At 44.3% G+C, this 24,921-nt stretch overlaps 4 protein-coding genes across 8 annotated transcripts in view; 3 read left to right on the top strand and 1 right to left on the bottom strand.

Moving 5' to 3' along the window:
* Positions 1–1,285: 1,285 nt before the first annotated feature.
* Positions 1,286–3,266, top strand: lyrm9 (LYR motif containing 9). Of its 5 annotated transcripts, none has more exons than XM_079246613.1 (4): positions 1,286–1,342; positions 2,550–2,688; positions 2,927–3,019; positions 3,093–3,266. In XM_079246613.1, exons 2-4 carry the CDS (start codon positions 2,563–2,565, stop codon positions 3,108–3,110), a joined length of 237 nt encoding a protein of 78 aa, XP_079102739.1. In that variant the 5' UTR covers positions 1,286–1,342; positions 2,550–2,562; the 3' UTR covers positions 3,111–3,266. The 5 variants fall into 5 exon arrangements, with proteins under 5 accessions (XP_079102739.1, XP_079102740.1, XP_079102738.1 ...); XM_079246614.1 differs by having other exon boundaries at positions 1,294–1,342; positions 2,529–2,688; XM_079246612.1 differs by having other exon boundaries at positions 1,294–1,401.
* Positions 3,267–3,361: 95 nt separating this feature from the next.
* ift20 (intraflagellar transport 20 homolog (Chlamydomonas)) lies at positions 3,362–8,273 on the bottom strand. Its single transcript, XM_079246153.1, has 5 exons — positions 8,189–8,273; positions 6,152–6,289; positions 5,978–6,063; positions 4,044–4,147; positions 3,362–3,973 (listed from the first exon to the last, which is right to left on the bottom strand). The coding sequence occupies exons 2-5, from the start codon at positions 6,276–6,278 to the stop codon at positions 3,892–3,894; spliced, it is 399 nt and encodes a 132-aa protein (XP_079102279.1). The 5' UTR covers positions 6,279–6,289; positions 8,189–8,273; the 3' UTR covers positions 3,362–3,891.
* Positions 8,274–9,540: 1,267 nt separating this feature from the next.
* Positions 9,541–15,104, top strand: tnfaip1 (tumor necrosis factor, alpha-induced protein 1 (endothelial)). The gene is made up of 8 exons (XM_079246757.1): positions 9,541–9,672; positions 10,430–10,489; positions 10,569–10,924; positions 11,095–11,264; positions 11,999–12,082; positions 12,171–12,223; positions 12,548–12,743; positions 14,636–15,104. The coding sequence occupies exons 2-8, from the start codon at positions 10,455–10,457 to the stop codon at positions 14,864–14,866; spliced, it is 1,125 nt and encodes a 374-aa protein (XP_079102883.1). The 5' UTR covers positions 9,541–9,672; positions 10,430–10,454; the 3' UTR covers positions 14,867–15,104.
* Positions 15,105–18,912: 3,808 nt separating this feature from the next.
* sgsm2 (small G protein signaling modulator 2) overlaps positions 18,913–24,921 on the top strand; it is a gene marked incomplete at both ends in the record, with an annotated part of 105,227 nt that continues 99,218 nt past the window's right edge. Inside the window, one exon of the mRNA XM_079246645.1 lies at positions 18,913–18,960. Coding sequence (XP_079102771.1) covers positions 18,913–18,960 — 48 coding nt within the window. The remainder of the gene's footprint in view (positions 18,961–24,921) is intronic.

Below are 24,921 nucleotides of genomic sequence, written 5' to 3'. Positions count from 1 at the left end.
ATTCTCTGTCCACTTCTGCTACCGGTTGTTCTCCATTCGAAGCCTCCCTTGGCTATCAACCTCCGTTGTTTCCCACGGAGGAGCGGGATCTGGATGTACCCTCGGTGCAACATCATCTCCAGAGGGCTCAGCGTGTCTGGACTAGGACAAGGGAGGCTCTGCTTCGTACCGCAGGTCGCAACAAGCGCCTGGCTGATCGCCACCGTCGTCCTGCTCCTGTGTTTTTGCCTGGTCAGAAGGTGTGGGTGTCTGCCCGGAACATTCCATTGAAGGGCACTTACCCTAAACTGGCCCCTCGCTTCATTGGTCCTTATGAGATCGTCTCGTTGGTGGGCCCCTCGGCCGTCCGTCTTCGTCTCCCCTCTTCTCTCCGCGTCCATCCCACATTCCATGTGTCTCAGCTCAAGCCTGTGTTGTCCAGTCCATTGTGCCCTCCTGCCGGGCCCCCTCCACCCGCCCGGATCGTTGGGGGTGGTCCTGCCTATGCTGTGCGCCGTGTCCTGGATGTTCGGCGCCGGGGTCGGGGTTTCCAGTATCTGGTGGACTGGTTGGGCTATGGTCCGGAGGAGCGTTCTTGGGTTCCTCGTCGCTTCGTTCTGGACTCCTCCCTGCTTGCTGATTTCCGCCGCTCCCGCCGTCTTGTGCCTCCTGGGTCGCCTGGAGGCGTCCCTTGAGGTGGGGGTGCTGTCATGGTTTGCTGTTTGAGTCTGTGCAGGTTGCCATGGGGACTCAAGGCGGAGTCTGGAGCTTCAATTACAACCACCTGGAGCTCATCTTCCTGATTTATCCTGCTATTTAAGGACAAGCTGGAGCTCCAGTCTTTGCCAGATTGTCTCTCTTTACTGCGTGGTAATCAGGCCAGTTCTAGTGCTTACCTTGTGGCTCATCGCTAGCGATTTCATTTTGTTTCTCTTTGCCTCCTCAGCACGTCAAGACCATTACGGACATCCTCCTGGATCAAGATCATTTTCCTCAGCCAACTTCCCCAACTGCTTGTGCCTGCCTGCTTCTGCCTCAAACCAAGGCCAACCACCACAACCAGAGGCCACCCCCCCCAGCAACCTCCACTATCATCAGAATTCCAATTATCTGAGAAGTTCTTCCCTGGACCAGACCAACAGGATCTGAGTACTAAATAAATACTTCATTTACCTCTTCATCTGTACGTTCTGCTTTTGGGTCCACCCCTCCACCCCGGTCTCTGACCGTGACAGTTTCAACATTTCAGCCAGCAAGGGGCAGCAGGGAGCAGCGCTGTCTTCACACAACGCGGATTTAGACCGTAGAAGAAGAGGACATACGGGTGACTGAGATAACATCCACATTTCTGCATCTCTGGAAGGTTAAATCTTATTTTCTAGATGCTGCAAGCCTGCAGATAACTCTCCGTCTTTAGTCACTGTAAGATTTATTTCAGTGTGTTTACCGCTGCTTAAGTGTGGTGAAGATTTAACGCGTTTAAACAGCTAGCAAGGTGCTTTAATCAGCATTTTTACACCTTAACCAGCATGTTTACATTTTAACCAGCATCTTTATTTTAACCAGTTAGAAACAAGTAAATTCTTCCAGCATGATTTCACAAATAAAATTAGGCGAAACGTATTTGTTTAGGTCTTTTATGTCATCTCAAACCAATAAAACACCAATAGACTCAGACATTAGACCTCTTCAGATTTGACCTTTTTCATCAAACATGTGCAAACTGATATTTTTCCCCATTCTCCGAGGTCTAAATGAACTAAATATACCAGTTATTTAGATCCTGGACCTTGGCTATGCCTGCCTAGAGATTTTCATTCCTCCAATGCAGGAACTACTGGAACACCTGGTGGTTAGTAGGAAGCTGACTGGGGCTGGAGCTGGTTGCCAAATGAGAAACACATCACTATAGGACCTGGTCCCAGGAGTTGCCTCCTTTCTTCTCTTTTCACTTAGTTCATCCCCATCAATTGTATCTCTAACCACTTTCTCGCTGCATAGTTGTCTTCCAGATGCCATGATGAGAGCAGGTCACAGATCCTAACAAATCAATCTTAGCTGACAATCTGAAATAAAACCTATTTAGTGATAAAATGTGATGTACGTGCATGAAAAGTAACAATTTATGTTATGTGTCATATGATGTCATCCTTTCCAAGCATAAAAAACATGAATGTTTGACATTGTTTGTGCATTAAAATTAGTTCACATTTACACAGGTGTTAATGTGTTTACAACCATACGCAAGAAGATTTGTTTAGCTTTCATTTGGTACAACTTTCAATGCTACAGCATCAACCTCAAACAAGGACATAATATCCCGACTTTTGCCTTGTTTTGTTTTTTTTAAATGTCAACAATAAAACTACATGGCTCTTGAAGCAGACATAGCCAAGGTCCAGGATCAAAATAACTGGTATATTTAGTTCATTTAGACCTTGGAGAAAAGCATCAGTTTGCATATGTTTGATGAAAAAGGTCAGATTTAAAGAAGTCTGCTCAGACATGCATCGTTTTATGCCCTGATTGTCCTTTTCGCTGCTCCAAAGCAGTTTCATTTGTTCCTGCAGCAGAGGAGAGGAGATGCCGCCTCTCACCGGAGCGGAGCTGATCCAGACGCCGCTGCAGCTTTACAGATACCTGCTCAGGTGCTGCAGGCAGCTTCCGTCCTCAGCCATGCAGCAGCACTACAGACACGCCATAAGACAGGTCAGCTGGCAGCATGCGCGGACAGCACAAGTTCTGGAGGTCTGAAGGGACAAACTTTTGTAAACCCTGTAGATTATGAGCTGATCTCCACAGATCACATCTGCATGTCTTCATCTGTGTGTTTTCTCCTGCGACGCGTCACAACCTGCATAAAAACCAGAACTACGTGGGGTCTCCACACCTGAGCAGGTTTCTGTCTGCAGGAAGGACAGACTCTCATCCCATCCTCTGTTTCCAGGGTTACAACAGCCACTCGGATGAAGATGACCCAGAGAGGATACAGATGATCATCCAGAGAGCTATCACAGATGCAGACTGGATTCTAGAAAAAGTAAGAATTACAGAATGAGGAGATATTTAAGTCATTTGTTTGGTCGCTGATAGTCTTTCCTGCTGATTCTCAGTACACCAAGAAGAAGTGATCCGCCATTAGAGCGGGGAGGACTCTGGATTCACCGTCTCCGCGTGTTCGGGCCATTTGCTGCTCTTTAACATGTGAAAAGAAAAGCTTTGGGGTAAAAACTGTTGCATTAGAGGCGCCTGTAAATACTTTTCTGTTTTTATTAAATGAATCTGTCATCGTCTGCTTGTGTTGTTACTCCAGACGGAAGAGCGAGAGATCCGGGACAGCAGAGTTTAAATCATCTTTATTTAAACACTTTATAGCACGACGTTTGGCTCTTCTACCAACATCCTGATAGGAAAACAGTATTTCTGATATAAACAGTGTTCAAGTCTAACCGCTTGTATCGTTTAGAAATCTGAAGACAGGAGAGAAAGTGTTTCTGTGCCGACGCTGCACCGCGAAGAAACAACTTTTTTTATTGCAGCTGAAACTTATTTACAAATTCATGCACATGCAGGATTTATTTCAGCGGATAGAAAAAGTAACAAACCAGATATACAGAACAATTATTTAGTATAAATAGTATAAATAATTTTCCGTTACATAAATAGCTTCATCTTCTTTTATGTTGGTCGTGCGACGCTGAAACATTTGGTGTAAAGTTTTTCCAAAAGAACTCAAGTTTTTCTCTTGACGCTGAAGATTCTCCCAGCGGCGGCGAGTCGGGGGTCACATGGTGTCACGTGGAGCCGGAGCTTGTTGGAATTACTTTGGAAAAAGCTGCAGCAGCAGTGACTCTGGAGCGGGAGCCACCTGGAACAGGCACTCTGGAACGATGCGGTCACTCCGTCCTGTCCTCACTTTTGCAGAATGAACTGGTCGATGAACTCGTTTTGTTCGGATTCCACTTTGGACAAGGCTTCGTACTCGATGCGATATCTGAAACGGGAAGAGTTTATGTCGCAGCGGAGTCGAGCCGGCGTCGGCAGAGGCTGAGTGTTGCTCTTACCTCTCCAGCTGCATCTTCTTCTCAGCTATGAGAGCCTGAAGCTGCTGCTGCTGGGCCTCTCTCTGCTTTGCTACGGACTTTAGAAGGTTCCGGGCTCCGATGGCCTGAAGGAGCGCAGCGAGGATTAAAATTAAATATTAAAAATAATCAGATCAAACAGATCTAAAATATAACATCAGCTATAAAATGCTGAATGAAGACAGAGTTTGTCAAACACATGTTGCTTCCAACATGTTATAAGCTCCTCTCCACGAGGCCTATGGCATCCTATCCAATATAAGGTCATAAATCTTCATGTATTTATAGTATTATGATATTTAATATATAATATTTATAATAATAAAAAAAGCTGAGATGTGTGAGATCACTATGGATGTATCAGAATCAGGACATTTGTTTCTCCGTCAGAGGAAATTCTCCCGTAACGCTGACATTTAGACTTCTACCTGCTGCAGGTCAACGTGCAGGTATTTGCTGCGTGACGCGTCGTTACCATAGACCGTATGAAAGATACAGATTCTATATACCGTCTATTCTAGAGTCTATTCTATATAGAGTTTTCTATATACAATCTATGGTCGTTACTGCGGGTTCGTCTCTAAACAGCGCTTCTTATTTTATCAGTTATATTACTGCAATGGCCGAAGTCAGAGTTAATTTTTAAACCAATATCAGGCGATACCATGCAGACAGGAACACAAATCTCTAAGCAGGATTTTCATCTCCATGGAAACAAGATTCGATCTTAATTTTTGCGATCGAATGATCATTTGATGCTTCCTGTTCGATTTGCCCACACTGAACTGGGAAAAAGGGCCTTTGTCTACTCCGCTCGGCCTACATGGAACTCTGCAGACAGACTGGAAATTGTTGCAACTTATTTCTTTGAACGGTTTTAAGTCCAGAATGAGAGATTTTGAGATGTCCTTCTTTAGTTGTAATTGCTTTAATTATTTGTTCTGTTTAAGTGGTAACATGTAAATTGCCTGTAACTGTTGCTGCCTCTTGGCCAGGACTCGCTGGAGAAAGAGGTTCTTGACCTCAATGAGACTTTCCTGGTGAAATAAAGCTTAAATAAATAAATAAAAAATTTAAATCGAAGCAGACTGACAGGAGAAACATTGTCAGAGGTTTTTTAGAGCTGGAATGAAAACAGTAAAAGTCAGACATGATGTGTGATTGTGGCAGCTAGCTGCAAGAGTTTCTGTCCCACCGTGACGTTCTCATGTTTTTCTTAGATTCATTTCAAACATCAAATCGAAAAATTGAAAATCAGGATTTTTTGCTTCACAATTTTAAAATAGAAATTTTTTTTTCTCAAATAAATAAAATTATTTCCACTACAATTTTTTGTCATTTTTATTGTTTTTGTTGATCTTTAAACTTGTCTTCTTGGGTATTACAGCAGCAGAATGATGATCTGGCTGCTGCGTTGTTTTTTCCTCATCGAAATTAAGAAAAATAACAAGCAAAAAAGTTTTATACATTTTCTTTAATCTACAAAAATCAGCAAAACCGAAGAATTGTGAGAATCGCAATTTAAATCAAATCGGCACCCAATAATCTGAATAGAATCGGGACGAAAGCATATCGTTACAGCCCTGGTATTTTTACATATAAAGATTTAATCCTAAAGAAAACCAAAGAATTATTTTTAGTTCCTTTAACTAGCTGTTGGACAGAGATAGATAAGCATCATCCAGCAGGATCGTGTATTTGTACTGACATACAAATCACAACAAGCTAAACATAATATTTATGTACGGTAAGAACAGGGGTCATGGCTCTGGAGCTTTCATCTTTAATTTGAGGAGATTATGGATTTTGTTTTGCTTGTTTTGTCCTGATGCATTTTGCTCAAAGTAAAGATGATCATCGATCTGTCCTGCAGCCTGGTATGTGTTCATTCCACTGGAAGTCATGATGAAGCTCACCTTCATCTTCTCCGTCTCCGCTTCCTTTGCCAGTTCATCCACCAGCTCGATCAGACCGCCGACAATCTTCTGAAACTGGCCAATCTCTGCAAAAAGCACACATGTAGACGTACTGATGTCTGGAGGAAGGAACACAGACACAGCTGAATGGACTTAAAGAGACGTTCTGCTTACTGTCCACAAACTCTTTACACTCCTCCTTCAGCTCTGATGTCTTCTGGCTGACATCCGGATCCAGAACACGCAGTTTGTTGAGCTCATCAAAATAAAAACCTGCCTCAGCTAATGGGTCTTTAGCCATGGCCGCAGGGCCTGTCACAAGTCACACAAAGAACGAGAAGGAAACATCAATAACCCAACAAATGTCCTCTCAAAGTTTCCACAAGGACACCCTGCATCTACATCTTCCACTGGTACCTTTTATTGGTCATAACTAGCCATGTAAACATTATAACTAGAGCTCATTGATCATAACTAGCCATGTAAACATTAGAACGAGAGCTTATTGATCATAACAAGCCATGTAAACATAATAACTAGAGCTTATTGATCATAACTAGCCATGTAAACATTATAACTAGAGCTTATTGATCATAACTAGCCATGTAAACATAATAACTAGAGCTTATTGATCATAACTAGCCATGTAAACATTAGAACGAGAGCTTATTGATCATAACTAGCCATGTAAACATTATAACTAGAGCTCATTGATCATAACTAGCCATGTAAACATTATAACTAGAGCTTATTGATCATAACTAGCCATGTAAACATAATAACTAGAGCTTATTGATCATAACTAGCCATGTAAACATTATAACTAGAGCTTATTGATCATAACAAGCCATGTAAACATAATAAGGAGAGCTTATTGATCATAATTAGCCATGTAAACATTATAACTAGCAGTGTAAACATAACTTGAGCTTATTAATTTTAACTAGCCATGTAAACATTATAACTAGAGCTTATTGATCATAACTAGCCATGTAAACATTATAACTAGAGCTTATTGATCATAACTAGCCATGTAAACATAATAACTAGAGCTTATTGATCATAACTAGCCATGTAAACATTATAACTAGAGCTCATTGATCATAACTAGCCATGTAAACATTCTAACTAGAGCTTATTGATCATAACTAGCCATGTAAACATAATAACTAGAGCTTATTGATCATAACTAGCCATGTAAACATTATAACTAGAGCTTATTGATCATAACAAGCCATGTAAACATAATAAGGAGAGCTTATTGATCATAATTAGCCATGTAAACATTATAACTAGCAGTGTAAACATAACTTGAGCTTATTAATTTTAACTAGCCATGTAAACATTATAACTAGAGCTTATTGATCATAACTAGCCATGTAAACATTATAACTAGAGCTTATTAATCATAACAAGCCATGAAAACATAGTAACTAGTTTATTGATCATATCTAGCCATGTAAACATTATAACTCGAGCTTATTAATATAACTAGCCATGTAAACATTATAACTCGAGCTTATCAATATAACTAGCCATGTAAACATTATAACTAGCAGTGTAAACATAATAACTAGAGCTGATTAATCATAACTAGCCATGTAAACATAACTAGCAGTGTAAACATAATAAGTAGCGTTGATTAATCATAACTAGCCATGTAAACATTATAACTAGCAGTGTAAACATAATAACTAGCGCTGATTAATCATAACTAGCCATGTAAACATTATAACTAGCAGTGTAAACATAATAACTAGCGCTGATTAATCATAACTAGCCATGTAAACATTATAACTAGCAGTGTAAACATTATAACTAGAGCTGTTTGCGCTGCAGCCGGTGTGTTCTTCCACCATCAGAGCCGGTAACTTTCCACACAACTTGTTCACCAGTGTTTCCCTGACTGTACATTATCTGCTTCACATAACAGAGCCAACTTAGCACAACTGGTATTAACTTTACACCTTAAACCGAGCCTGTTAAATGCCTGCTGTGATTAGTTATTTACGTCTGTGTTGTTATGCTATGTTGCTCTAATTGTTAGCCGTTGACTTAACTTAGCTAGTTAGCTGCTTTAAGCTAGCCTGCTCGTAAAACTACTCGGACAGAACACAATGTTCTTTTTATGGCATATTAAGCTCCTGGGGTTGTGTAGCTACATCAACCCGCAGCTGCCGTGCTGTGGGAAAGGAATGGGAAGATTTTTACCTGTTTGGACCGTAAAATCTCCGCGGACGCGCCGACTCCTGTGTGATGTGGCACGACAAGTAAACTAGCGGCTGAAGCTCCGCCCCTCCAGAAGCCCCGCCCCTCCCCGCTGCCAAGGCAACCAAACACAGCTGCTCGCGAGCCAGCGCGCGTGTCCCATTTTAACGTAATTTATGTATAATAAATAAAACATCGTTTAAGCTAATTTTGCTGCTTTTGTCTGGTTTATGGGATTAAGAAAATATGATACAATTACATTTAACAACATTTTATTCTTTTATATTCTATTATTAATCCCTGTAATTCTGTCTTGACGATTCCAATCCTTCTGGTTAAACTTGTGGTTAATTAAAATGTAAATTGTACGGATAAATAAAAAAGGAAAAAACAGAAGGAAACAGAAGTGTAGATACACTCGAGCAGTGGTTCTCAACTTTTTTGCAACACAGTACCCCCTTGTAAAATAATTTTGCAGCGAAGTACCACCCCCCCTCCCCCAACCACTGCATTTTTATTTTTTAAGTATTTTTAGTTAAGAAAAAAACATGAAATACAGCACTTTGTCATTTGTGTTTGTTTTATCAAACTTTTTTTCGTTGTCATGGCGACAGTGACTGACGGATATGATTTGGCTCATAACAGGTGGGATTCAATTCAAGTCGGAATGTGGGATTTTAGGAGGAATAAAATTATGTTAATCTAAATGTAAATTCAGTTTACGAATGTAAACTTACATTTATTGTAATATTTTACATTTTTATATAATATTATATTTAATTATTTTATTTAAGGATTTTTTAAAGAAAGTATAAAAGATGTTTCCAAAAAATTCCAAGTACCCCCTCGAATGCCGTGAAGTACCACCAGGGGTAGACGTACCCCCATTTGAGAAACAGTGCACTAAAGCAGTGTTTTTCAACCACTGTGCCGTGGCACACTGGTGTGCCGTGGGAGATCATCAGGTGTACCATGAGAAATTATCCAATTTCACCTATTTGGTCTGAAAAACAGCTCTGTGTTCATTAAACAGGCCCCGGCCCAGGTTAAAGATAATAAAATTCCTTTTTCTTGTGTTTATCTGATTTATTTCAAGACACTTTGACTAGATGGATTTTATATTAATAATATAGACTTTAGGAAATTGTTTGTGGTGTGCCTTGTGATTTTTTTCAGCGGAAAAAAGTGTACCTTAGCTCAAAAAAGGTTGAGAAAACAGTGCACTAGAGGAGTACTAACGGTTAACTGCGTGCAGTAACCCTCTCTGACCAGGAGATGGCGCTTGCGCAGTCCATTAACTCGCTTGTAATGCTTAATGCTGTTGTTAGAGGGCAGTGTTGCGTTTCCAATCACCCACACAGTGTAAACTCACCAGAAGAAGAAAGAGTTCAACTTTTCATCATACTTTATTTACGGTATAAATTTTAGTAAATATCTGCGGCTTTTTCTCTTTACCTTAAAGACAACGAGACAACACAAAGAAAGCGGTAAGTAGCCGTGAAAATAGTAGGAAAAAGAGCTGCAATCGTGGAGGATGTGGCGACAGCGTCACGGATTCCAGGAGAATCTGTTTAGTCACAAGATTTGATCAGTTTTACACATTTATCAATAGTTCATGTCAATTGTTGGTTTGTGTTGGGAAAACATCACGATTCCTCGCATTTGGGTTTATTTATCAATTTAAAAGCTTTTTAAGTTTGTTTTTATTGAGTTAAAGTTTCAACATTAGCTAAGGTTAGCCGAGTAAACTAGCACCGGAAGTTGTTTAAAAGGAGTTTCCTTCAGATAAAACACATGTTAGGGTTAAATGTTTGGTATATCTATAGATCTGGGGATAGATCAGACAGTAAATCTGGTTGGAAATACCAACAGTTAACTGTTTATTTACTGATCCGCGTCTTTTGTTGCTTATTTGCCAGAAAAGCTGATTAATGAACTCTTTACATTACCAATGAATTAATAAATAATAATCATAATAATAATAATAAATTCATAATTAAGTCTTGACATTACTTTAACTTGTGTGTTTATTTGATGTGTTCACTTCCATTTATGGTTTATTTGTGGAAACTGAAGTTAAAATCAGATAATAGTTAAAAACCAAACAGATGACCTGACTGGGTTGTCACATGTCATCCTAGCTGGTAAAGTTAGAAGCTGAATCTCTGATTAAATAATCAAACATCTGTAAAACTTGTAGACTTTTCCTTTAACATGAATGTGTTGCTCTTTCTGTCCCTTCAGTTTCTGGCCGGTCTCTTTTTATTGCATGGGAAGGGTCACAACGAGAAAGCCAACAGCATGGTGGGTGTCTCGCTTTACAGACTTTCACACAGACTTTCTGTGTTAATCATGGAAAATGTCTGGACTCCATGTATTCCAGGAATGATCTGGAGCAGCAGGAGGTTGTGGCGACCTCATCAGTAGCTGTCACCACGGCGGGGGACCTTCGGACCACCGTCTGTAGGGTGGTCATCTACCTCCAAAGGGACATGTCTGGGGAAAGCTTTCTTCCCCACCACCACAGCCAGTCTGAGCCCACCTCTTCAGCCCCTCCTCTGGCTTGTCCCAGGACCAAGACCTGCAGTTATCGAGGAGCGGTGGGTCTGGGCAACAAGTATGTCCGGCTCAACGTTGGAGGGATGCTGTTCTACACCACGCTACAAGTGCTAACCAGGCAAAACTCCATGCTGAAAGCCATGTTCAGTGGAAGGAAAGAAGTCTTCACAGACAAGGAAGGTTGGCATCATTTAGCTGGTCGAGTTATCATATTTTACTTAACAAATCTATCAAGGATCATTTTGAAATACTAACACAGCAACCTCAAACAGTTGCTTCACACTGCTGGCTCCCCTGAGCTGCCTTGTCCCCACCTCCTGTCATGGTTACTTTCTTTTGTTTCTATTTAGGATGGATCCTGATCGACCGTAGCGGGAAACACTTCGGCTGCATCCTGTGCTACCTGCGCGACGGCACGGTCATCTTACCCAAAGGTCGCCAGGCTGTTCAGGAGGTGCTGGCCGAGGCACAGTACTACCTCATCCAAGGCCTCGTGGAACTCTGTCAAACCAGCCTGCAGGTCAGTTTCAACTGGTCCAGAAAGCAGATCAGAACAGAAAGCTTTATTTAAACACTGATGCAGAACAGCCCGAGTCGCAATGTGGTGAAAAGTCCTGAAGCAGCAGACATCAGCAAACCCTTTCTTTCTGTAGGCTTCGGTGTCAAACTCCAGCCCAGGAGGGCCGGCATCTGACAGGCTTTTGTTGTTTCCCTCCCACCAACACAGCTGATTCAAATCAAACGGATCCAGCAGCTTCTTGTTCACCTATTTTTTAATTTGGGTCAGGAGGGTCGGAGCATGGAGACAACAAAAACCTGCGGGATGCCGGCCCTCCTGGACTGGAGTTTGACACCTAAGCCTTGGTGGCTTCATGACCAGCTGGTTGGTTTGGCCTCGTTCAGCCCGGAAAGCTCTTTTCTCTTCCAGATTTTATCTTTTAGGGCTGTTGTCTTCATATTGGTTTCAGTTGTTATGAAACGAGTTGTCCAACATTATTTTTCTAAAAATCGTAAATCTGACGAGGAACGACTGATGGAAATCAGCCGGTGGCTAAAATCTGTCATGTTTACTCATCAGTCCTCATTAATGTGTATATTCTCTGTTTTAATGAATAAAAATCAATCAAATAAATTTAAGGATGTGTTTACTGAAGTTAAGACCCAATAATAATAATAATAATAAAAGAGATTATTTATGTTGTTTTATTATGATATTCAGATATTTTGTGAAAACTTTGAACTTGTGGTTAACAGGACAACAAAGAGCAACCCCTGTGTGTTATACCTGTGATCACCTCCCCTAAAGAGGAGGAGCGGCTCATCCAGACCTCCTCCAAGGTAAGGGACACATCAGACCACCTCAGCGAGTAACAAGCCATCTCGTAGGATTCAGAGTAAATGAGTTTAATCTTGACTTTATTTTCAGCCTGTGGTGAAGCTGGTGTACAACAGAAGCAACAACAAATACTCTTACACCAGGTGAGAAATCCTCCACACGCTCGCTGCTCGTCTCGCCGCAAACGGCACATTTACATCCTGCTCAGAACAAAGAAGACGTGTTACTGCGTCAGTCGGACCTAAACCTAAAGTGTGTGTAGTAAAGAAAGCTCCAGACCAGCTGGTCCTCAGAGGCCGCTGGCCTGCAGCTTCTGGATGATTAATAGTTAAACATGATGGACAACAAGCTGTCGAGGAGAGTCCTTTCATTTGAATCTGTGCTTTGGAAGAGGGACACAACTAAACCCAGCAGGCCCTGGACGCTCCGCTCCAGACTCCACCTTTAACTGGTTTTGGTCTCCGCAGCAACTCGGACGACAACCTGTTGAAGAACATCGAGCTGTTTGACAGGTTGTCTCTCAGCTTCAACGGCCGCGTCCTCTTCATGAAGGACGTGATCGGAGACGAGATATGCTGCTGGTCCTTTTACGGACAGGGACGCAAGCTGGCCGAGGTGTGCTGCACCTCCATCGTCTACGCCACAGAGAAGAAGCAGACCAAGGTAAGCTGCGCCCCCCCCAAACAACCGTTTGTTTCTTCACTGCAGAAGAAAGACGAGACAGATTTCATTTCTAAAGTATCAACTTGTCAGACTTCATAAGCAGACCGTCCCAAACACGGGTACACGTTAACACTCAGGATTCGGGAAAGGAAGATAACGACTGAGTCTGTTACCATGGAAACTGAAGCTAAGCTGCACACTGGCAGGTTTTCTAGGAGAAAGCCTGACTTTCTGCCCGTCTCCTCCCACCTGAAGCTGCCTAAACACAGACCGTGTGCTCCTGCCAGGCCAGACGTGGCATAGAGAAGTTCTTACAGAGGATTTTCAGACCTGGAGGAGATGATCCATCATTTCCTTATCTGATAGAACGGATCCGTTTCACAGGCAAGATTTGGACTCTAGGTGTCAACAACACACTCCAAACTGTTCAGACACTTCTGCATTTGGACTAGAGTGAATGTTGGAGGTTGTTTACTTCCGTAGACACACGTTGAGCATCCGTTACTCTGTTTCTGAGCACAGGACTGAAAGTTAATCAGATATCTAGAGTCATGTGACCTGAACTCCTGATGTAGCAAACAAGCACTAACAGGCTGAAATGAATCAGATGATGTCTCAAATTAAACGAGGCTGTTTGATACGCAGAACACATCTGAGCATCGCCATCGAGGACAAATGGGGAGTACATGTGGGCTGATTCGCTGTTTAATAGATTCATCTCTATGCAACACGCGTTGATTCAGTTAAGATTTGTAAATGTTAAATTATTATTTTCTCTATATTATTTTCTCTGACCGTTAGATATTAGAAACACGTGGCAGCAACATAACATAACATTACTCGTACCACCCAGACACTTTAAGGAGACAGATGGACCATCAGCCCGTCCCATTAAAGTGTCAAAGCGGCAAGCAGAAAACCACACAGCTAGCAGGAAGCTAACAGGAAGCCTAGCAGGAAGCTAACAGGAAGCCTAGCAGGAAGCTAACAGGAAGCCTAGCAGGAAGCTAACAGGAAGCCTAGCAGTAAGCTAACAGGAAGCCTAGCAGTAAGCTAACAGGAAGCCTAGCAGTAAGCTAACAGGAAGCCTAGCAGAAAGCTAGCAGCCTAGCAGAAAGCTACCAGGAAGCTAGCAGCCTAGCAGAAAGCTAGCAGGAAGTCTCGCAAGAAGCTAACAGGAAGCCTTGCAGCAAGCTAACAGGAAGCCTTGCAGCAAGCTAACAGGAAGCCTTGCAGCAAGCTAACAGGAAGCCTTGTAGGAAGCTAACAGGAAGCCTAGCAGGAAGCCTAGCAACCTAGCAGAAAGCTAGCAGGAAGCCTCGCAAGAAGCCTAGCAGGGAACTAACAGAAAGTCTAGCAGGGAGCTAACAGGAAGCTAACAGGAAGCCTAGCAGGAAGCTAACAGGGAGCTAGCAGCTAGCCGAGCAGCTACTGATCCTGAGGTTTCCTCATCGGGTCTGAAAGCAGCATTCGGGAACATTCTGGTTTTGTTCAGTTATTTGAGTCAGCAAACTTTATAAATCTAAGTAAAACCACATCTTCCAGTTGTAAGTCAGAACTCAGTGGACTCCACCTTCCACATGGGGCAGCAGTTTTCCCATGATGCATCAGGGCCGGCGTTCCCTGCAGTATGAGACGCTGTGCTGCAGCTGGATGGAGGAGCTGTTTGCAGACTGTCCTTCCTTCTGGCCTTGTGGCAGGAAGAGACGATGGTTTTCTTCATCCTCTGCTTCCAGTTTTTCCATTTCACATGTTCAGATCTCCTAAAACCAGCTGAGGATTCGCCAAACAGGACATTTTCAGCACGTCTGAAGCGTTCACCACGCTGTGTGATGTGTTCTGCTGCAGACCAGTCAGTGGCCTGATGACGGATCAAATGTCTCCTGTTTCAGGTGGAGTTCCCGGAAGCCCGGATCTACGAGGAGACCCTCAACACGCTGCTCTACGAGACCATGCCGCTGCCCGACAACTCCCTGCTGGAGGCCACGCGCCGGAGCTACAACAACTGTGGTTCTCTCAGTGAGGAAGAGGAGGTGCCCGGAGGAACTGAGCTGCGCGAGCGCGTCCGTCGCATTCACGTGAAGCGGTACAGCACGTACGACGACCGGCCGCTGGGACACTGAGACTGAAACCAGGAAACACGCCGGACGCTCTTCTGCCTTGTTCCACCATGACATCCTCATGTTTTTACCACCTTCCTCTCTTTGCTGCCGTCTACGCAGCTCCGTGTCGCGGCCTCGTACTCCATTGGATCACATGACTCAGAGGGTCCAGAACAGCTGCGCTGCGAAAAAACCAACTGTGACTTTTATTCAATTCTAATTAATACTGAAGGAGAAAATCACTGATATGCACTGTCAATAAAATCCTGTTAGAACAACTTCCTCACTTCCTCCTGCAGCCGGAACGACTTCCTCAGTTCCTCTTAGTCTATTCTATTCTATTCTACAGTCATTTAGCAACGATTTGATCCAAAGCGACTTACATATGAGTGAGAACAACACAAGCACAAAATCAAACAGTAGAGGACATGGTAGGAAGGTGCTGGTGGACTGTCCAGTTGGACGCAGGTCCTTACATGAAGTGCTACAGGTGTTTACTGCCTTCCCGCCCCATAATATCACCTATGTGATAATACAAAGAATTAATACCATAAAGTTTGTTACAAAGAACTGGGCTAAGTTCTCCAACTTTCCAACAAATACAGCTAAACTAAGTGTAGAAGTTCTCCTTGAAGAGCTGAGTCTTCAGCTTGCTCTTAAAAGTAGACAGGGACTCTGCAGAGCGGACAGAGTTTGGGAGATCATTCCACCATCGTGGAACAACAGAGGAAAAGAGTCTGGCTGGTGATTTAGTCCCACGTTGTGGTGGTAACACGAGGCGGCTTTCACTGGTGGAACGTAGCTGTGGAGAGGGAGTGTAGGTCTGGATTAGGGAGTGAAGGTAGACGGGAGCCGTTTGAGTTATTGTTTTGTAAACCAGAAGCGAAGCTTTGAATTTGATGCGTGCTGCGACCAGAAGCCAGTGAAGAGCAATTAGCAGCGGAGTGACATGAGCCCGTTTGGGTTGGTTGAAAACCAGATGCGCTGCGGCATTCTGGATCATCTGCAGAGGTTTAATAGAGCATGCAGGCAGACCTGCCAGTAGGGAACTGCAGTAATCGATGCGTGAGATGACCAGAGCCTGAACCAAAAGCTGAGTTGTGTGTTCTGTCAGGTACGGTCTCATTCTCTTGATGTTGCAGAGAGCATATCTGCAGGTACGGGCAACCGAGGCAACGTGGTCCTTAAAGGTCAGCTGGTCATCCACCATGACACCCAGATTCCGGGCAGCAGGCGTAGGAACAAGTGTGACAGAGTCAAGCTTTACACTTAATTGCGGATGTAAGGAAGGATTGGCTGGACAGACAATGAGCTCTGTCTTGGACAGATTGAGCTGAAGGTGGCGATCCTTCATCCATGCAGAGATATGAGCAAGTCAAGCTGATATTCTCATTGAGACGGTTGTGTCATCCGGAGGAAAGGAGAGGAAAAGCTGAGTGTCATCAGCGTAACAGTGACAGGAGAAGCCGTGAGAACTTATGACTGCACCGAGTGAGGAGGTGTATCGTGAGAAGAGAAGAGGGCTGAGCACCGAGCCTTGAGGCACCCCTGTTTTCAACTCTTGTGAGCTGGACACTTCTCCTTGTCAGGATACCCTGAAGGATCTTCCTGAGAGGTAGGACGAGAACCAGGAGAGGACAGATCCAGAGATGCGGAGCTCAGAGAGTGTGGAGGGGAGAATCTGATGGTTCACTGTGTCAAAAGCAGCAGACAGGTCCAGCAGGATCAGGACTGAGGATTGACCAGTGGATTTGGCAGGTCAGAGGGAATCGGTAACAGACAGGAGTGGCCTTGCCTGAAGCCAGACTGATATGGATCAAAAAGGTTTTCATCATGGAGGAACTGCAAGATTTGGCTGAAGACTGCACGCTGTAGTAGTTTAGATAACCGGAGCCGGAACTTCTTCCTCATTTCCTCCTGCAGGGGAAGTGAGGAAGTCACCTCTGCACTACGGTGTCCCGCAGGGGTCAATGCTAGTGCCTGTTCTTTTGGCTGTGTCCCCTCCATCTCCCGGGTTTCAATTTGAAAAAGCACGACGACTGGTTTCACCGTTTTCACCACCTTGACGTTTTCTCTTGTCTGTAAAGTTTCTGTTTTGCAACCAAATAACCATGAACGCTGGGATTAAACCAGAAGCTGCTTTGACAAAGTCTTACTTTACTTATGGAACCTGTTGATTGATCCAGACTTTGGTCACATCGGGAACAGAAGGAGATTGGTTTTTTTTGGCACTTTACAGGGTGTGAATTTAGTCCTTTTATGATGAAGGCATAGAAAACACTGAACTTGTTGAGTCAGACAGGGCCGTTTCTAGCTTTGTGGGGGTCCCTAGGCAATATGCTGTTTGGGGGCCTCTAGTTTGTCAAACTATGATGAAGAGATTCCTAACTCTTTAGATCAGGGGTGTCACACTCCAGTCCTTAAGGGCTGGCATCTGGCAGGTTTTTGTTGTTTCCTTCTACCAACACAGCTGATTCAAATCAAATGGATCCAGCAGATTCTTGTCAACCTATTTAGGAATTTCCGTCAGTTCATGGAGACAACAGAAACCTGCAGGATACCGACCCTCAAGGACTGGAGTTTGACACCAATGCCTTAGATCGTCTACTGGGATACCACCATCTATTACACTTCTTAAGCTAAACAAATAAAGGTCTTTAAGTTGAGTCACTCCGCAAACTAAACTGTTAAAAAAAGCACTATAAAACAAAAAAGAATTATCTATATTATGTCAATAAATAGAATTTATTAAGTATTTATTTAAAAGATTGTTTACTTTAAATAAGAAAATCTAACACACCAACACTTAAGGTAATGCTAAATTACCTTGGGCTTACACTTATCAGCATAAAACCTAATAACACATTATTACAGTGTATCATCTTCAAAATATCTGCTTCCTGCGTTTTTTTTTTATTTGCAAAGTTATCAATGATGTCTTCGTATGATAGCTGTTCATTTATTTGTAAGACATCTTCAAGACAAGTGGCTCTACCACCTGAACCAATTAGCAATGACCTCATAATGCAAAAACAGAAAAAAAAAAGTGCTCACTATTGCAGTTTGTTTTATTTAAGCCAATGTTTATTTTTAAGCCTGCAAGGGGAGTTAAAACACACAAAATAGCTACAGATAAACATTTTAGTTCTCCTTAGAAGGGGCTAAAGAGGCAGTGTTGAGGCACCCTGGTAGCATGGGGGCCCTAGGCATTTGCCTTGTCCGCCTATAGCAAGAAACGACTCTGAGTCAGAGCAGGACTGTTGGGCCCTGTGCAGAAATGAACCCAGTTTCTGCACAAGGCTCAACAAAAAAATAAAAGAAAAAAAACAAGTAAATGAACAAGAATAATTAAAATAAAAATAAATAATCTCTCTCTCTCTCTCTATATATATATATATAAATGTGTAAATATATGTAAAGTCAGGCTGCAGTAGCGCGAGCTGCCCACATGGGGGCGCAGCAGCAGCGCCATCACGCCTCCTGCTGCTGTGACGTCACTCTGCAGCAGGCCAGCTTGGCATCAGCGCGCGCCGTGGTCAGCGTGTCATCCACTATTTTTAGAAATTTCCTCCATCAGCTGCAGACTTCATGTGGGAAGAAAAGCTGCAGGAATCAGCTGCTTCTGCGCGAGGAAGGAAATAATCTGCTGTTTAAAACAGAAAAACAATGGATGAACCTGGATTTCCCCCAACACACACACACACACACACACACACACACACACACACACACACACACACCTCCTGTTGAGGAGCAGAAGAAGAAGATGCTAAAAATAGCTGCAGGTTCAACAGGTGGGTGCGTTTGATGCTGAGAGGCTGTGGGCCGCAGGTTGGGCGGGGCTGGATGCTGTGACACCCACCCCCCTCCATTGATCAGTATAGTGAGGAAGGCGGATCCTCTGACGTCACCGCCGAGCAGCTCGGTGCGTCACAGTCCAGCTGAGGCAGGGAGGAAGGAGACGGGAATAAGAAGCAGAGAGGTTCTGGTTCTGGACAGGTTCAGGTTCTGGTTCTGGAGACGGGCTGCCGGACCTGTTGTGGAGCACAGCGCGCGGACACGCGGACATGGAGGAAGAGCAGAAGGAGAAATTACTGTGGAACGTCAAGCGGGAGGTAGGACTGCTGTGTGACGGCCTCTCCAGCTCCACGCGCACGTCTCAGTCCTGCCGCAGGTGTTGCGCGCACTCCCTGCGCGCGTCTCGCTTGTTTACTCACATCCTGCTTTGTTGACTTGTTCACTGGTCTGCTCTCACAACGCCAGTTTGAGTTGGGAAGGCAGGTGAGGAAGAGGCGGAGACCGAACCTCCTCTTCATCATGTGTGTGTGTGTGTGTGTGTGTGTGTGTGTGTGTGTGTGTGTGTGTGTGTGTGTGTGTGCGTGCGCTGACAAACCACCTGATTGGTTCAGGAGGAAGAAAATCTTCAGTCTGGATCAAAATGGATCCTTTAATGAGCGGCAGTGTGCAGACAGGGAGGAGGAAGTTTAGAGCTCGGGTCTGCTTCCAGCAGAGACAGGAGCTGAGGATGATGATGATGATGATGATGATGATGATGAATAAACCACCAGTCCTCCCAGTGCTTCTGCTGCGTGTTGAACTGGACAGGTTTCCCTGCTGCAGACACAAACATGGATGATGAGCGTGGCGAGGTGTGGCTCCTGACTGCCTCCCTCTCTCTGGAAGTTCACTTCCCAACTGGAGGAAGAAAAGGTCAGGCTAAAAATATCAGGCAGAAACCTGCTTACTGGTCAAACTGGGAGAGAAGTGTCATGTGGATGCTGGGAGACTGTTTTAGAAGTTAGTTTTACTTCTCCCTGCCAGTAAAACCAGTTCTTTTTGTGGGGGGGACAACAGGCAGCTTCCTGCTGAGGGATGGGGGGTTTCAACCTCACAGCGCTGAGCAGGCGGGGTCTCCCAAGCCCTGCAGGATGCAGCTTTTCATGCGAGCATGCAGGCGGACTCTGTGGTCAGATGTTCTGTTTGTGGAGAGGAGCAGCAATCCTGAGCGCATTCAGAATAACGTGCAGGTTTTCTCCACACAGTGTGCACGAGTTCCTCCAGATGACAAATGATGCTCGGCGACAAGCAGCAAATTGGCATCGATCCGAGTCATGACTGAGTTCTTACAGCCGTCCAATCAGATTTGTTCATTTTTAATGACATGGTTAGTTTTAAAATGTTCAATTTGACAAATTTTAGGTTAAAGGTGGAGTATGTAAGATTTTCAATATTTTCAAAATAAATTAACTAATAAAATAACTACAATCATAATTAGAAAGTTTTTTGAACATTTAGGTTCCAGTCTGTCCATATTTGATGTTTTATTAAATTACAAGTTTCATTAATGACAAATGACAAAAAGCACTTTTTTTTTTACTGGTAGGCAAACATTTAAGAAGGGTCTTTGTCATTAATTTAATAACGCATCAAATATGGACAGACTGGAACCTACATGTTTAAAAAAAAAAAACTAATTATGATTGTTATTTTATTAGTTATAAGTTATTTTATTAATTTATTTTGAAAATATTGAAAATCTTACATACTCCACCTTTAAGAAATCCGTTTGCATAATAAAACCACACTTTCAGAAGAGTTGGGACTGTAGGTAAAACCAGAATCCCATCAGGTCTTCCCAGTAGAAGATAAACATCATGTCAGACGATGAAACTGAGACGTTTTATCATCTGATGGAAAACATGAATCTGATGCAGAAACACTTCTGTTCCAGGATGATGTTTAGCATCGTTAGCGTCTTCTCTTCTTCTAACATCTGGAAACATCTGGAAGAGAGGAGACCAGTTGCTGGAATGTTGTTCCTTACTGGTCTGATGCAGGATCTCTGCTTCCATGATGCTCCAGATGTTTTGTACTGGTGAGACTGCAGCAGACCAGTTCTCCTGTTCCACCATCAGGATGTGGTCCAGCATGGTGGAACCTGCAAGGTCTTCCCTGAAAGAGACGTTGTCTGGATGGGAGCAGATGTTTCAGCATTGATGGAGCTTCCCAGATGTGGAAGCTGCCCACGCCATCGGCACTAATGCAACCCCATCCCATCAGAGATGCAGGCTGATAACAAGCTGGATGCTCCCTCTCCTCTTTAGTCTGCAGGACACGCCGTCCATGCTGTCCACAAACTATTCCACATCTTCATCCAGGTTTCCACTCAGAACATTTTAAATGAGCTTTGGTCCAGAGAAGACGGCGTGTTTCTGGATCCTCTTCACATATGATGGAGCTTTAACCTGCATGTGTGGATTTCAGCCTGAACTGGGTTCACACTGGTTTCTGGAAGCTTCCTGAGTCCATGCACTGGTTTCCAGTAGAGAATCATGTCTGGTTCTCCTTGTCCCAGCATACAGAGATTCCTCCTGATTCTCTGAATATGTAAATAATATTCTACACTGTAGACGGTGTATCTTCAGAGTTTGAGGAACATTTCTATGAAATTCTTTTACAGTTTTTAGTTCCAGTTTATCTCAGATGGATTCATCTTTAATGCTGAAGTGACTGTAAGACTTCAAATAAAATTCTCAGCTCTCCGGACGACTTCCGATGACAGCGATCTTCAGGGAAATGAGAAACATTTTAACGTGTTCTGATTGTTCACATGTAAAGACAACCGCTCTGTGTGTCAGCAGCTTGTTTTCCAGCTGTTTGCCTAAAATCCAACACTTCACCCTGTTTGTTCACATAACAGATAGTTATTGTAACCAGAAGAAGGAAGTCAGTGCTCTGATTCGCCTGCGGTTCATCCCTGCCATTCCAGTCGAAACCTGGTGACATTTTAAAGCCCTGCGAGCTGGGCTGTGGGACGCAGGTCTGGAAGGGAGCTGAGAACTCGCTGTCTCTTTAAGCAGCGCTCTCTGCTTCAGCATTGCCTGGCAACTGAAAGCTTTAGCAGCTCCCCAAGAAGTTAAAGGACATCAACTGATTAATATGACGGCAGCGAGGCCGTCCTGTCAGGTGGAGAAGGAACCTTTCTGAGTTCACCTGAACGCTGCTCGTTTCTCCTTCAGGTTGATTCTGTTCAGACGAAGTTTCCAGGAGCAGCTCACGCATTCGCTTCAAGAAACATTAAAAGAATTTCCAAAAATGTTCAGATCTTGCTGCAGGCGGAGAAATCCTGACAGGAGGAGACTAATAAAAACCTACATGTGATTTTTTTATCTGTTGGAAATGTGCTCATTGCATTTAAACATCTTCTGTTCTGGTTGCATCTTCTTATTTTGTTCTACTCCCAGAACCTCCGACGTTTTGACGTTAATGCAGAAGAATCGAGCTGTCAGTCACTCTGAGGCCGTTTTTCCCTGAACGATGGAAGTAGAACATAGACATGAGATGATGGGAGTGTTTCTGATTCCTATTGGTTGGCTGAACATCATGATGGTTTCATTCAGAATCACCTTCACTGTCTGAACTTTGTTCCTGGGACGCAGGAGCGTTGCTCGGTGTAGACCTCTACGGGGGAACGGGACCATGGACTTCAGGTCTCTTTCATCCCCTGATCTCATGAACAGATTCTACAGAGTCTGTCAGAAGAAAGGAGAACAAAGCGACACGGTGCAGGAGATCGTAGGAGGTGCTGCAGATTTGTGTGGGGAATATTCTACAGTTTACCGTTTGGTCCTGATGCGTTCATGGACCAGACTGCAGGATGTTGGTCCTGATGCGTTCATGGACCAGACTGCAGGATGTTGTCCTGATGCGTTCATGGACCAGACTGCAGGATGTTGGTCCTGATGCGTTCATGGACCAGACTGCAGGATGTTGTCCTGATGCGTTCATGGACCAGACTGCAGGATGTTGGTCCTGATGCGTTCATGGACCAGACTGCAGGATGTTGTCCTGATGCGTTCATGGACCAGACTGCAGGATGTTGTCCTGATGCGTTCATGGACCAGACTGCAGGATGTTGGTCCTGATGTGTTCATGGACCAGACTGCAGGATGTTGGTCCTGATGCGTTCATGGACCAGACTGCAGGATGTTGGTCCTGATGGGTTCATGGACCAGACTGCAGGATGTTGTCCTGATGGGTTCATGGACCAGACTGCAGGATGTTGGTCCTGATGCGTTCATGGACCAGACTGCAGGATGTTGGTCCTGATGCGTTCATGGACCAGACTGCAGGATGTTGGTCCTGATGGGTTCATGGACCAGACTGCAGGATGTTGTCCTGATGCGTTCATGGACCAGACTGCAGGATGTTGGTCCTGATGCGTTCATGGACCAGACTGCAGGATGTTGTCCTGATGCGTTCATGGACCAGACTGCAGGATGTTGTCCTGATGCGTTCATGGACCAGACTGCAGGATGTTGTCCTGATGCGTTCATGGACCAGACTGCAGGATGTTGTCTTGATGCGTTCATGGACCAGACTGCAGGATGTTGGTCCTGATGCGTTCATGGACCAGACTGCAGGATGTTGGTCCTGATGCGTTCATGGACCAGACTGCAGGATGTTGGTCCTGATGCGTTCATGGACCAGACTCCAGGATGTTGTCCTGATGCGTTCATGGACCAGACTGCAGGATGTTGTCCTGATGCGTTCATGGACCAGACTGCAGGATGTTGGTCCTGATGCGTTCATGGACCAGACTGCAGGATGTTGTCCTGATGCGTTCATGGACCAGACTGCAGGATGTTGGTCCTGATGCGTTCATGGACCAGACTGCAGGATGTTGTCCTGATGCGTTCATGGACCAGACTGCAGGATGTTGTCCTGATGCGTTCATGGACCAGACTGCAGGATGTTGTCCTGATGCGTTCATGGACCAGACTGCAGGATGTTGTCCTGATGCGTCCATGGACCAGACTGCAGGATGTTGTCCTGATGCGTTCATGGACCAGACTGCAGGATGTTGGTCCTGATGCGTTCATGGACCAGACTGCAGGATGTTGGTCCTGATGGGTTCATGGACCAGACTGCAGGATGTTGTCCTGATGCGTTCATGGACCAGACTGCAGGATGTTGGTCCTGATGCGTTCATGGACCAGACTGCAGGATGTTGGTCCTGATGCGTTCATGGACCAGACTGTAGGATGTTGGTCCTGATGCGTTCATGGACCAGACTGCAGGATGTTGGTCCTGATGCGTTCATGGACCAGACTGCAGGATGTTGGTCCTGATGCGTTCATGGACCAGACTGCAGGATGTTGGTCCTGATGCGTTCATGGACCAGACTGCAGGATGTTGGTCCTGATGCGTTCATGGACCAGACTGCAGGATGTTGGTCCTGATGCGTTCATGGACCAGACTGCAGGATGTTGTCCTGATGCGTTCATGGACCAGACTGCAGGATGTTGGTCCTGATGCGTCCATGGACCAGACTGCAGGATGTTGGTCCTGATGCGTTCATGGACCAGACTGCAGGATGTTGGTCCTGATGCGTTCATGGACCAGACTGCAGGATGTTGTCCTGATGCGTTCATGGACCAGACTGCAGGATGTTGGTCCTGATGCGTTCATGGACCAGACTGCAGGACTGGTACCTGCTCTGGTTTTTTTTTCCCAGTCTCTGGTATTGTCCCTGGTCTGGTTTTTGGTCTAGTCTCTGGCCTAGTACCAGTCTGGTCTCTGATCTGGTCTCTGGTCTGGACTAGATGACTTGAGTCTCTGTTGGTTTGCCTGCTCTGAACGTGTTTTCTGTCAACCATCAGTAGGATTTTAAATCCATCCGTTCCGTCCTCGTCCAGTATTTTGTCTGAACCTGAACCAAACATTGCTTTAGTGGTGACGGTGTGTGTTTATGAAGGCAGACAGACTGGGAGCTAAAATAGAATAAACATAAATGAAAAATAAAATGCAGCACAATGTGTTTTTTGTTCATAATAATTTATATATTATTTATATTCGTTTCATTAAAAATATAATGAACTGCTGAACTTCACGTCTAAAGTAGTGGGAGCGCCCCCCTCCCCCTCCACTGGAAGCTGAAACATGTCAACTCACTGCAGACGTGTCAGAACCAACATATGTGGTACTTTATCAGAGTAAATTCACCTGGAATACAGGAGAACACAGTATGTTTTTACTTTCAATAAAAACCAGAAGATAACAGCTCAGTTTATCTT

Source organism: Telmatherina bonti (genome assembly GCF_933228915.1).
Source record: "Telmatherina bonti genome assembly, chromosome: 9".
Classification (NCBI taxonomy): domain Eukaryota; kingdom Metazoa; phylum Chordata; class Actinopteri; order Atheriniformes; family Telmatherinidae; genus Telmatherina; species Telmatherina bonti.
Note: the sequence above shows the minus strand (reverse complement) of the source record. Positions and strands in the feature narration are given on the sequence as shown.

Coding starts and splice junctions, on each gene's coding strand:
- lyrm9 (XM_079246613.1), top strand. CDS start 2,563: ATGCCGCCTCTCACCGGAGCGGAGCTGATCCAGACGCCGCTGCAGCTT. Junction 2,689..2,926: donor ACAGACACGCCATAAGACAG/GTCAGCTGGCAG, acceptor CTCTGTTTCCAG/GGTTACAACAGCCACTCGGA.
- ift20 (XM_079246153.1), bottom strand. CDS start 6,278: ATGGCTAAAGACCCATTAGCTGAGGCAGGTTTTTATTTTGATGAGCTC. Junction 6,064..6,151: donor GTGTAAAGAGTTTGTGGACA/GTAAGCAGAACG, acceptor TGCTTTTTGCAG/AGATTGGCCAGTTTCAGAAG. Junction 3,974..4,043: donor AAGAAGATGCAGCTGGAGAG/GTAAGAGCAACA, acceptor TTCCCGTTTCAG/ATATCGCATCGAGTACGAAG.
- tnfaip1 (XM_079246757.1), top strand. CDS start 10,455: ATGGGAAGGGTCACAACGAGAAAGCCAACAGCATG. Junction 11,265..11,998: donor TCTGTCAAACCAGCCTGCAG/GTCAGTTTCAAC, acceptor TGTGGTTAACAG/GACAACAAAGAGCAACCCCT. Junction 12,744..14,635: donor CAGAGAAGAAGCAGACCAAG/GTAAGCTGCGCC, acceptor CTCCTGTTTCAG/GTGGAGTTCCCGGAAGCCCG.